This window comes from Triturus cristatus, chromosome 4_2 (genome assembly GCF_964204655.1).
Source record: "Triturus cristatus chromosome 4_2, aTriCri1.1, whole genome shotgun sequence".
NCBI lineage: Eukaryota > Metazoa > Chordata > Amphibia > Caudata > Salamandridae > Triturus > Triturus cristatus.
Window position 1 is genome coordinate 592,416,880 of NC_140586.1, and position 13,737 is coordinate 592,430,616.

Sequence of the window (13,737 nt, forward strand, 5' to 3'; positions counted from 1 at the left end):
GCGGTGTGACCTTGATGGTATCTGTGAGAAGTTGGCCTGATGTATGATGTCACTAATTCTAGTGTACACCTTATATCAGCACAAAACAACCCTAAAGGTGATTGGTGGTAAGGTCAACCTTATAGACCAGCTATCCTAGTGGTAGCATGGACAAGAGCAGTCTTAGGCTAAACTCTGAATGGCATGTGAAGCCAGCTGTGATACCATATATAATCCCTTGAATACCAAATGAAAGGACACCACAACAGATATATATATAAAATAAAGTGTATTTATTCTAGTCAAACCCTCAGCACTCTTTATGAGATTAGAGGTAAGTACAACACAGTCATATTTAAGCATACATTAAGTCACACAGGTAAGTAATACAGTTAGGCCCTAGGGGCCACGCAAACCATATACTAAAGAAGTGGTATAAGGACCACTGTCACGGAAATAGGATAGGCCTAGGCCTAGGCCTAGGGAATCGCTGGGGCTACACTACACTAGCAACAGTTAGGAAGTGGGAGGTCCACGAGATTCAGGTGCAGAGTGGAAACACTCACGCGTAATGCGTAAAAGTCGATAGAATTACTAGCAGTTAGAAATTAACAGTTTAAGGACACTTATGAAGCAGCTAGAGAGTCGAGACTCGGAAACTAGACCCTAGGATAGTCACTACCCTTGTGAGCACCGAAGTACCCAAGTTACCTAGCCCACGGGCTGCGGGTGCATAGGTGTGAACTTGCGTCGGGTTTCGTCGTGGACTTCTATGGATGCCTGAAGGAAAGTTGCTGACAGGCAGTCAGTGAAGAGTGTCCGGTGGATCCCAAGGCTGGGATCAAGAAGAGAGGAGACCTGCAAGCAGAAGGGACAGAGTCAAGGTCACTAGCCAGTGACCACGTGGAACCAGGAAGGAACCAGGCGATGTCGTGAAGATTGCAGGTGAAGGTGAAGCTTGTCGCTGCAGCCACGGGGACCAGGAGATGTCGAGGACGACCAGGACCAGGAGGCGAGCTGTCCCACGAAGGCTCTTGCTGTCGGCGGCGTCGAAGTCGAACTAGGACTCACCAAGCCTTGGCAAGCGGAACCCACGAAGAACGGAGGACTTGCTTCTGGTGCAGACCAGGAAGGTCTGGGGTGCTTCTATTTTGCAAGGAAGCGGGAGCCAGTCTGGAGGAGCCAAACCAGCAGAGAAGATTTCAGGATGCGTCGTCACAAAGGCCACTAGCCAACGGGCACGCAACCGGACAGGCGCGGCAAGCAGGAAAATGCAGAAGGGCCCCACGCAGGACTCGTGGAGTGTGGGGGGGCTGATCTTCGGTGCAGATGGTGCTTGGGGTTGGGGCTTCTCAATCCCCGGTGCACAACTTCGAGGGTGCCTCAGAAGCTGCGCTGGAAGATACTAGCCACTTTTCCCAGGTAGCCGGTCCCACGTCTCCCGTCGCCTCCACGGATCTCAGCTCGGCTGTGGATGTGGATCAGGGTCGGAGAAGTCTGGAAGTCAAGGCTCTGGTGGGGCTCTGCAGTCAGTCCCTCGTAGAACTTCAGCAAAGCAAAGGGTAGTCTCTTGATGGTGCCTGTTTGCACAGGGTAGCCACTCCTTGGCCACAAGGGAGATTCTTCAGTCTTCTTCTTTCGTCGAATGTCGAAGGTCCAGAGTTTCTGTTCAAGTTGCAGGTTCAGGATAATTTAATCTCCTGGGGCCCAGCTACCACTCTTATACTAATCTGGGGGGCTGGGTTACCTGCTAGGTCACGCCTTATGGGTGGGACCTGGGAGGGGGGTGGTTACACCCCCTTCCCTTTGTCCAGTTTCGCGCCAGGACTGGGGCTGGAGTGCCCCAGCACCGGTTTGAACTGGACTATGCACGGGACACCTTGTGTGCCCCAGGCATGTCTCATTCTTTTCATCCCTCCCTGCCCCAAAACACTAAGGCCTGTCTGTGGTGCTCGCACCTCCCAAGGCAGGAAACCTATTGTCCAAGCCTCCCTTGCCGGGATCACTCCCAGCAGCAGGAGGTCAGACTAGTGTCTGTGGCAGCAGCATCCATTTTGTGATGCTGGGGCTCTGGTTAACTTTAACCGGGTAAGTAGGTTACAACATGTCTTCTCCCTCTAGAAGGGAGGGATAATATCCTCATCCCCAGAAATGGGATGGGGGTATTATTCCAAAGTGTTAGACACCTTACACGACATGTTTTGATAAAGCCAAACCATAATTACCATAACCGTTTAAGATTATAAGGCACTTTAAGAGTATATGGTAGGCTATATCATAGAACAGCTATAAGGACATGGTTCCGAAAGCTGCAGACAGGCTCAGCTCATGCTAGAGCACCATCTCACATGTTACCAAGCACTCTGCCTCCAGGATTGTTAAGGCCTGCCATAGGAGTGGCTGATAGGTACACATGTGTCTATATGTAAGTTAGGTATAGGAATACTACACCTAAGCAAGGGGTGATTACACGACCTTGCCCCAGCTGAGTGATCAGCCAGTTGTGTCATAATGGAAGGCCCGGCCAGGGGTGGCATAATACATGCTGCATCCCCTGGTAGGCCTTGGGTACACACTATGCCCTGGGTACCTAAGGTACACTGTACAGGGACCAATAAGGTGATCCTATCCAAATGGGTTATGTACCTAAAGTACATAGTATCAATTTAGAGAGAGAACAGCAGGGCTGTGGGTCTGATTAGCAGGCCCACAGCCACATCTAAGTCGAAAACCAGTAAAGCAAAAGCCAAAAGTGGGGGTGAACATAGAAAGCAGACCCTACTCTCCTACAGTATCGTCAAACGAATCCATGGCTTGTTGCCATTGAAGTTGCGGTTCCTCCTGAAGAGGTCGCATTTTGAGCCGTACCAAGGGTATGAGATGTATCGTTGAAGAGCACATCCTCAGGAGCGAAGCGAACATTCGGACTGAAACTGGCCTTCTTATTTTTTTTTTCTTTTTTTTTTCAAATTAACCTTGCCAATTTTTGAAGATGCAGTTGGCGACCAAGTGACAAGAATGTGTTGCATTGGACCGTGCTTAACCTTGCTCCGAGAAAAAAACATGACTTGGAGAGGACGTAACTGATTTGCTGTCGTTGAGAAACAGCCTCAGAGAAGAGAAGAGAAGGATACATTCTGCTGTGGCAATCTTGGTTTCATGTTCTGAAGGACCTTTGAGCAGCCAATCGTCTAGATAAGGGAACACTTGTATTCCTCAAGATCGCAATGCTGCTGCCACTGGTGCCAAGCACTTCGTGAAGGTTCTTGGTGCCAATTTCAGCCCAAACAGGAGCACTTTGAACTGATAATGGGCGCAAGGCACTTGAAAGCGAAGATATTTGTGATGTTTGGGGTGGATAGGTATGTGGAAATACGCATTTTCCATATCCAGAGAAGCCATAAAATCGCCTTTGTTTAAACCACTCAAAATCTCATGACGACGAGGGGGACCCCTGGGCAGAGTAATAGGTGGCTGTTTGATGAATTCCAGGGTGTGGCCATTGGTTACTAGGTCTAGAACCCATTGGTCTGATGTAATTTCCTGCCACTTGTGAACAAAGCTGATATCTTCTGGCCCACGGGTAAGAAGGGTAAAATGGTTGGTCCCCTATGGAGATCACTGCTTCCTGTTAGCGTCTCGCCCTTGATACTGCGATCTCTTTCGACCACCCTGACGGGAGAAACTAGCGGTAGACTATCGACGGCATGATGTCTGGCTGTAAGGCTGTACTGGGATTGATACTGCCTATTCTGTTGGTTTTGGTATCCTCCTCTTGACGAAAAAACCATGTCCTCTCGCTCCTCCGAAAGATCTGCATCCGTATTAAAGGGTGCCTAATGATCCTGCAGTATCCGTGTTAATTTTTATAGCTAAGAGGGTTTCATCAATATGTTCACCAAACCAAAAACCTCTTCATCATAGGCCATGTCTAGAACCTTTGATTGCCCCTCAGGTTTGAAAGTTGTGACTTTAAGCCATCCCTGGTGTCCAAACACTGCAGCCCCTGCTAGCTGACGGAAGTTGGTGTTCACTATGTCCAAGGCGCATCTATAGTTTCAGATGCGGCACGTTCTCCTTCCAACAGAATCTTTCTTGCTTTCTGCCTTCGGTCCTCAGGAATGAGGTCAATGAGACTCGCCGTGTCTGACCACATTTGACGGTCATAACAGCCGATTATGGCTAGAGGATTGGCAGCTCTAATAGAGGTCGCTGCCATGGTAGAGAATTTTTTGCCTATAAGGTCCAGACGATGTCCCTCCTTGTGTGGTGATAGGCGTTGCGGGATTTTAGATCACTGTTGGGCGGCCTGTAAAATTATTGAAGCTGGCCGAGGGTGACCCATTAGACAGTATGGGCTTTTAGCAGGTGCACAGTATTTATTTTCTATGCGCGGAAACACTGCTGGAATAGATGTAGTCTAGTATAGGTACCACACTCGAGATCTTCCTGGCCATCGTAGACTAACTCATCGTAGACTTTGCTGTCGTAGACATGGGTATGTAGGCGAGCTTATTGCAGATGGGGCCAGTATTTAATCAACTCGCGTCTCCCGCTTCGCGGGAGACGCAGCGTCCGCATTGGGACAGTGCACCGTGAAACCAGCTAAACTACCAGCCCCAGGAGCCTGAGGGGCAGCGCCGATTGCCGAGGACCGGCCCACCTGACACCGGGGCCAGTATTTAATCAACTCGCGTCTCCCGCTTCGCGGGAGACGCAGCGTCCGCATTGGGACAGTGCACCGTGAAACCAGCTGAACTACCAGCCCCAGGAGCCTGAGGGGCAGCGCCGATTGCCGAGGACCGGCCCACCTGACACCGGGGCCAGTATTTAATCAACTCGCGTCTCCCGCTTCGCGGGAGACGCAGCGTCCGCATTGGGACAGTGCACCGTGAAACCAGCTGAACTACCAGCCCCAGGAGCCTGAGGGGCAGCGCCGATTGCCGAGGACCGGCCCACCTGACACCGGGGCCAGTATTTAATCAACTCGCGTCTCCCGCTTCGCGGGACGCGCGCGGGTCTGCGCCGGGCTAAGCCCGGGCAAAGGGCGGGCCGTCTGAGGCCGTCAGAGGCAGAAGGAGGCTGGGCTGGGCCACGTCCCTTGTTTCTGCTAGACCTGTGAGTACATATTCCGGTTTCGTACCCACTAAACTATGTCTACCCGTTCTGGTAAACTGTTAAGGAATGAAGGCGGAAGGGGGCCTAATGTAGCAAGCCCCATTATTGGAACTATGGACCGCTTCATTACCAGGGTGGCGGCGGTGATTGATAAGGAGATTGCAATGTCTGAGCGGCGTTTATCTGAGGTCTACCTCCCTTCGAGACGTTCATCCCTGGGGGGCGATGCTCAATCATCACTATTAACTGCAAGTACCCAGTTCCAGGGCGATACTGCGCCCAGTGTTTTTGGTACTTCCTCAAACCCACCCCAGTTGGTTGACATTGAACAAAATATAGGCAGGCTAGAAAGTTTGGCTGCTCTTGTTCCAATCGGCACCATGGAGCCGGATGGTCTTGGTAAACTGATTGCATCATCATCCATCAATGTCCCAAGTGAAGCCACTACTGTCGTGGAACCTTTATGTTCGTCCACCACGCTCTTGGGATTACCAGAAGGGGAGTTAGTTAGGTCCCCCAATAATTCCCAAACAACCATCATTAGACAGGAGAATAGGCCCATAAGCAAAAAGGTTCGTAAACGTAAAAGGGGCTGCCCAGCTAGTCAGGCCGCGCTTTATCAAAATTTAAGAAAGCCTTTTGGAGTGGGTATGAGAACTCCAAGGGCCAAAGCTGTAGTGAATAAACTGGCCATTCCTGGGGATGTTGTAAACTCTCCTGAGGAGCCACACTCTGGCCCAAATAGTGCGAAACTTTTAAAGTTTACGGACTTAGCAACGGTAGAAAATATTCTTGAGAAGGTCTATAGACTCTTGAACCCGTTGCTAACTCAAGTTAAAGGCCTTGGGGATAGGATCGACAAACTCGAGCAATCAACCCTTGACAGCTTTCACTCACTTAAAGTAGCGGTTAAACAAACAAGTAGAGTGACCGAAGCTAAGAACCTGGTTGCAACTGGAAACGTGCCTTCATCTCAGCGAGCTTCTAAGCATCCACTATGTTGTGAGAAGGGAGCTTCTAATAGTCCATCTACCATAGCTTCCACACCCATTCCAAGTCCCAAAGCAGGACTTCAGCAAAAGGGTCCTCAAACTCAGATAGTGCCCGATAATAATAAGCCTAAGTCTCCTCGACAGAAGCAGCCACAGGTAGTGAGTGGCATAATGGAAATTCCTAAAAAACAAGGGGCTTGTACCAACTCTAGCAGGTTAGCCTTAGAGAAATCCCTTAGGTCCGTCCCCTATCCTACCACTAGATCAACCCTTTCACCTGCCTCTAGTAAACAAGTGCGACAAATTCCCCCAGTAAACCTTCCACCAGACTGTCAACCCTTTGCGGCAGTCATGGTTAATGTGCCTCCTTTAAAGGACGGCCAGTGGGAAAATCATCAATCACTTAAGAATAAGTGTATCCACTGGCTAAAGGCAAATAAGCCAATCCCGCTAGGTGTGGACGGCATTATATTGAGTGTCCGTAGAGTGGACTGGGTTGGACACGGAGAAAAAACTCAGGAGGGGGACTGTATAATTGTAAATTTCCAAGATCCAAGAGTGGTACCATCGATTTGTACCCCTGTTCCTAATATGGGGGTCCTGGGGGTTAAAGTGGTAGATCTTTCCTTCTTTTACCCCAGGCAAATCATTGACGCTACCGGTCGAGGCTCAAGTCCCCCTGTTCTTGACCAGAATAGGAATGGGGTTTCAGGGGACACCAGGGAGAAACATTTGTGTTCAGCGGGACCCATTTGACTGGAAGTTGGGCAGAGAGTAGATTCAGTGGAAATATTATCACTTAGCAAAAGTAAGCCTACAAGTGGGATAGGTGATCTTATACCCACCTTGCAAGACCCTTGCTCTCCTCACGGTTTCCCAAGGAGCTCTACAGGCGGGGACATTCCGGTGCCCTGCAGCACTCCGGCTGTGACGGACCTTGCCTTTAAGGTTTTCAGCTGGAATGTCGCGGGGATTGCAGGAAAGCTGCCCCTGGCTGACTTTGCTACGCAGGTTGACGAGCACTCTCTGTGCCTCTTTCAAGAGACATGGAGTTGTGTACCGGTCCACAGGGTGGGTTTTTCCTCCTATTTCTCCCCTGCGCATGTCTCAACTTCAGGGAGGGGGCGCCCAGCCGGTGGCCTCCTTATCTGGGCTGCGGCATCTCTTGATTGCAGAATTATGGATTTCCCCACAGGTTCTCCTGACATTCAAAACATAACCTTAATAGACCAAAGGGGGAGAGTTGTTTTAAACGTTTATAATGTTTATGCCCGGGGAACCGTGGGCGGGAGAAAGTCTCCCGTAATATCTTTACTCGAGACTTTGTTAAACAACACCCCATATAAGTCTTGTACTTTGGTTGCAGGTGATATGAACTGTACGTTCGAGCCTTTGGGTTCGGACGTCTCCCTCGACCAAGAGGAGGAGGACACTAGGTGGGGGATTCCGGCTCTGGAAATCCCACCGATCAAGAGGTGGTCAGAAGTGGCGCTTCAGTTATACTCCCTGAGCCTTGAATTCAATCTAAGGGCTGCTAATGGGAGGACACCCTCGGATAGGCTGGGCGCACACACGTATAATAGGCCCGGACATACCTCTAGGTTAGATTATCTTTTAGTAGACGTGTGTCTTTGGCCCTATGTAAGGGACATGCAGGTGGTCCCCTCGGTTGAAAGCGACCACAACCTGCTTTCTTTAAGTATGGCTCAGTGGTGGCGCCACTTAAGTAAGGACTTTATAAACCAAGTAGCAGCACCACCTGAGGTATCGGAAGTCTCCCTTTGTGGTAGGCGAATTAAATGGGCCAAACTGGTTTTATCAGAGGGGAAGGTAGAAGAAATAAAATCTCTCCTAAACCATACAGTATTAAACCTTGGAACATCCTCGGAAGGTGTGGGCAGAGCGAGTGGGCTCTTTGTCTCCCTGACAGATGCCTTGACTAATGTCTTTACTCTTCATCATAATAAATTGGGTAATAAACTCTCTAAAAAACCCCCCGATGGTTGGTATTCCCAACCATGTAGGGTCCTTAAGGCTAAGTTAGTTGAGGCGATCAAAGCTAAGTCCCGTCTGGAGATACAGGAAGCAAGGAGGGCCTACAATAACTCTCTTAAACTAGCCAGGAGGGAGTGGGAAGATAAATATTGGGATGACCTGCTCCAGGCCAGCAAAAGTAGAGACCCAAGGGCATTTTGGAAACTTATAAGTGCACGGAAAAACCCCGATGCACTTATGAGACCCTGTAACATCTCGCCACAAAGCTGGGTAAAGCACTGTGGGTCTTTATACCTCCCTCCAGATGGGGATTGTAATGCGGGGATGGCTCTTACGCATATAATTGAACCTCATGCCTACGACCTTTTTACTCCGCTAGAACTTGAGGGGGTTATAGGGTGGGTAGCCCCACGCAAGGCTGCGGGTCCCGATGGCCTCCCGGGAGACCTTATGAGGGCATACCCAGTGGAATGGGCACGGGTCATAGCAGCGCTACTTAATGACATCATGATGGGAGGGGCAGTACCTGAATCCTGGAAAGGGGCGGTGGTGGTCCCAGTTTATAAAAAAGGGTGCAGGGAAGCTCCAGGTAATTACCGACCCATAAGTCTGATCGACTCCACCCAAAAGATAGCAGGTAAAGCTATCCTTGGAAGGATTCTCCATTGGGTGGAGGAGAATAAAATTCTTTCAGACTTTCAGGCAGGTTTTCGGGTCGGAATGGGGACAATTGAGCAGGTGTTTAGGCTGGTATTACTGGGGTGGAAGGTGGTGGAACTGGGCAAGGGCAGCCTTTATCTGGCCTTTATAGACCTGAAAACTGCCTTTGACCTAGTCCCCCGAGAAGATCTTTGGAGGGTACTTCTCGAACTGGGCTTACCCCCTTACATCTTGTCACTTCTTATCAGTCTTCACGCCCATACCTTTGCCCAGGTCCGCTGGGGTAAAAACGGTGAACTTACCGAGAAGATTCCAGTCTCTAGGGGCGTAAGGCAGGGCTGTGTCTTGGCACCAACCCTATTTTCACTTTATGTGAATGGGGTGGTAAAACATCTCCAGCAAGAACCAGCCGACGCCCCCTGTCTCGGTGGAGTCCGGATCCCCACCCTGCTATTTGCGGACGACACGCTCCTGATTTCGAAGACCCCTCAAGGTCTCCAGAAATTATTAACACGATTTCAGGAGTTCTGTGATGCAAGAGGATTAACAATAAATGTGGATAAAACAAAATATTTAGTCCTAAATCCTCCAAAGAAACTGGGCCGCCCTCCGACTCTAAATTCGACCCCCCTAGAGAAAGTAGCCGAATTCGACTACCTTGGCATCCGGATTACGGATAGGATGTCCTGGGCTAGTCATATTGACAAAATGGTCCTCAGTCACAGGAGAATGGGAGGTGCCCTTATGAGGGAGTTCAGGGCCTCCCCAAGAAGATCACTCACCCCAGTAGTTGACATTTACAAGGCTAAAGTAGTGTCATCAGCCTTGTATGGGGCAGAACTGTGGGGCCACTGGTGTTTGAAAGATCTTGAGACAGCGGAGAGTAAGTTACTAAAATCCCTTATCTCCGTCCCCCTGAGTACTCCTTCCGTACCTGTCCGGTTGGACATGGGCTGCAAAAATATTAAAGACCAGGCCCAACTTCGCCCGCTCTTGTTATGGACAAGAATCTGGAGGGGTGAAGAATTGAAATCTTATGCTGATGCCTTGGGAGAAATTATGAGTTTGGGGGGCTGGGCAAAAATAAAGTGGCTTAGAGATACCAAAAAGCTTTTGGAGAATGTCGGTCTAGGAGGCTGCTGGTCATCACGTTCAGCCCCCACAAAAGAAGTTGTCAAGGCGCATTATTGGAACTGGTGTGCGGAGCGGTTAAATACAACCTCTAACCACTGCAAGTCGACTGTCGCCTTTTTGCAAATTAAAGACACTGTGGCTTTTGAACCCTACCTGGACTTGATAACTCTCCCCTATGACCGAGCCCTTTATTTCAAATTCAGAGTTGGATGCCTCCCCCTAGGTGCATTGGTATCGAGTTGGTCACCTGTGCCCCGCATTTCTCCCAATTGTGCGTGTTGCCCTAGCAAGGCTGAGACTATTGCACACGTTTTATTTGTTTGCCCGGATTATGCAAGGCCCAGGGGTGTCTGGTTGAAACCCCTCTGTCGCAATATGGGCACACGTAGCCACCTTGAAGCCCTGCGTATTTTAACTACGGACACTTCCCCCCTTCTTGTGTGTGGTATTGCGAAATTTTTAAAGTGGTCCTGGCTTATTCGCTGCAAGAGACTGTCAGTAGCTGTTTAATTCTTTTTTTAGGTAATTTATTATGGGAAATTTATGCCCTTTTTTATATTCTTAAGTATTTCATACTGGCTTCTTGTAACTGTGATTTTTATGTGTCTATTGTATTTTTATGTGCTTACAAGATATCTTGCATATCGAATAAAAGCTTATGACTGACATAGATGACCGTCCTGAACAACCATCATAGATGAGGCTGTTGTAGACGACCGTCATAGACAATGCCATCATAGATGAGGCAATCATAGGTGAGGCCATCCGTAGATGAGGCCATCCGTAGATGAGGCAATCATAGATGAGGCAATCCTAGATGAGGCAGTCCTATGATGGCCATTTGTGGATGAGGCCATTCGTAGATGAGGCCATTCGTAGATGAGACCATTCGTAGATGAGGCCATTCGTTGATGAGGCCATTCGTAGATGAGGCCATTCGTAGATGAGGCCATTCGTAGATGAGGCCATCCATACATGATGAGGCTGTTGTAGACGATGGTCATAGACAATACCATCATAGATGAGGTAATCATAGGTGAGGCCATCTGTAAATGAGGCAGTCCTAGATGAGGCAATCGTATGATGATTTTTTCTTCGAGATGAGGCTGTCCTGGGCAATCTCATTGTAGAGGAGGCCATCGTAGATGAGGCCATTCGTGGGTGAGACCATCATAGATGAGGCCGCCGTAGATGAGGCCGTCGTCGACGACCGTCGTAGATGAGGCCGTCGTCGACGCCCGTCGTAGATGAGGCCGTCGTCGACGACCGTCGTAGATGAGGCCGTCGTCGACGACCGTCGTAGATGGGGCCGCCATCGTAGATGAGGCCGTCGTCGACGACCTTCGTCGACGACCGTCGTAGATGAGGCCGTCGTCGATGACCGTCGTAGATGAGGCCGTCGTCGACGACCGTCGTAGATGAGGCCGTCGTAGACGACCCTCGTAGATGAAGCCATCGTAGACGACCGTCGTAGATGAGGCCGTCGTAGACGACCGTAGTAGATGAGGCAGTCGTAGATGACCATCGTAGATGACCATCATAGGAGGCCCATCATAGACGAGGCCATCGTAGATGAGGTCAATATTGGTGAGGCAGTAATATTAGACATGGAGTTTTGTAATAGACTCCTTAATGTCAGGTTAAACAGATTTCCCTGATGTAGGGATGAAAAGGGAGTTGTAAGATAAGCCACTGAGGAAGTTTTTCCCACTTGCCTCTCTCTCTGTGAGAAGTGCCTATCAAGACTCAAGGTAGGTCTTTATGGCTTTTTTGCGCGCCCTCTGGAGGCTCCTGGCGCGACTTCTCCCTTTGACCTCTCCTGTGAGGTGAAGGAATCCTCGTTGTTCTCATCAGAAATGACAGATGAAAGTCTCTGTAGTCCCAATAATAGCCTCATCTCTCAGAACGTGAGAGTTATTGAAGAAAGGTTAGACATATTTCGTAGTCTATTACCTTGTTTCCTGCCTCTCTGCGATATTACTGCCTTAATAGGGTCAGAGAAATGAAGTATGATCATGGATGATCCAAAAAGTAGTAATAGCTGAAGAAACTGAGCAGAGCTCAGGGAGACTCCCTTCACACACGACGTGCGGTGAAAATCTGAGGAGAACTGCCTCTGCTGGGAAGGTTCTGGAGGGTGCTGGCAGCTGATTGGCTGGGACCAATCTTTGGTTCTTTTTTCTATAATGATGTAGATAGGCTACTAAGACTGAGGCCTTAGGCTTTTTCTTTTAGCCTACTACTATTATTTACTCTTGGCACTACTTTTATATTTACCGTGGGACTCCCGCCTCGGCGACGGGGAATGATTCAGGCATGTGAATCTATGAAAGATACCCCAATACTGGATAAATTGGTATTATTGCACATTCTTGTATTAGTATGAATGATGGGGAAGCAAGAAGATAATACACATCACAATTTAATATAGTTTCTTTTTCCTCATCACACAGGAACTATTTAAATTTATAGTAGCATATAAGGAAGACAATGACAAAAATATTTCCTTATTTGGCATACTTAGACTGAACCTCCATTATGACAGTGCTGAATTCAGGTGTACACAATTGTTCAATTGATTCTAACCCCTTGGTTTCATTAAAATATCTTCTTTGCACCGTAGTGAAGGTCACATTCTGTAGGAAGAAAAACAAAAGCATCCAACAAATAGTTTAGAGCCATGTTTTCATATCTTTGTCAGGTTTATTATCAGAACTTTTCAAACTCCTACAGATCGACAACAGAATAAACCAATCAGTTCACTTTCAATTATTTTGACTGGTATATATAATACACAATTATGAAAGCACACAGTTGGGAATAGCGCCAGGTGAAAGACGGGGAATAGCTGATGGTGCAGGAGGGGAATCAGCATAGGGTGCACAAAGGGGATCAGCACAGGGTATGAGAGCAGGCAACAATATATGGTACGAGGGTGAGCCACTGAGGATACAAGGGAATAGCACAGGATCCAAGAGGTAATCAGTGCTGGGTGCAGGGAAACAGCATAGATCCAGAGGTAGAGCGATGTAAGTGAGAAAAGTTCCAGTGCCACACAGGAAAATAGTTATTAGATAGGAGGAGAGGACAGTGTAGGAAACTGGGTTATTAGTTGCAAAGAATGTAAGTCCTTCAAAATTAATACTTTCAGAAGTGTCTTTTTCCTGAGAGCCAAGTACCCCACTGTACCACTTGACTCTCTCAGGGTAGAAGAGCAGAGCGGTCCAAGGACTATCAAGGAAGCTGATGTGGGCTGGAAATCTCAATTCTCTAGCACTCAACAACTTTCAATAAATTAATGTGCAGTCAGTGTTTTTATTACACACAGTATTAAATACTAAGCATTAAATTACAAATATATACAATCAGGTAGAAACAAGTACCATGGGTAACACACTCATATCGCATTACACCCCTAGTGGGCCCTGATCCCTATAACCACAATTACCTCCACCTATACTAGATGCAGTATCACAATATAAGTTGTCACTATTAGTAGGGCAGACCTACTGGCTTTTTCAGGGTTTCATCACATTAATAAAAGCAGCCACATTTCATATGTTAACACTGTAACACTATTCAAATCAGTGGCAATAATACTAACAGGCATTACATGTTGTAACAAAACACTTAAGTTAATAGGGGGTAATATTGTTAGACCTTGCATTCTTAACATTAATATTATTAATAAAGTATTATGTTCAAAACATGTTTCCCAAAGTCTTTCTTGCACACCTATTACACTGCTACTAAAGCTTTAAAACCAACCAAGAGGGGTCCCTGCACTCCAGAGCATCTGTACAAAAGTACAGGCTACAGAAGTACTTAAAATCAAGACAAACCGCTTCCAGGCACATTA

At 48.1% G+C, this 13,737-nt stretch overlaps 1 protein-coding gene across 1 annotated transcript in view; it reads right to left on the reverse strand.

Annotated features, from left to right (window-relative positions):
• MSH4 (mutS homolog 4) overlaps nucleotides 1-13,737 on the reverse strand; it is a 1,782,190-nt gene that overhangs the window by 1,454,740 nt on the left and 313,713 nt on the right. Inside the window, exon 6 of the mRNA XM_085599942.1 lies at nucleotides 12,399-12,514. Within this exon, the coding sequence (XP_085456068.1) occupies nucleotides 12,399-12,514 (116 nt within the window). The remainder of the gene's footprint in view (nucleotides 1-12,398; nucleotides 12,515-13,737) is intronic.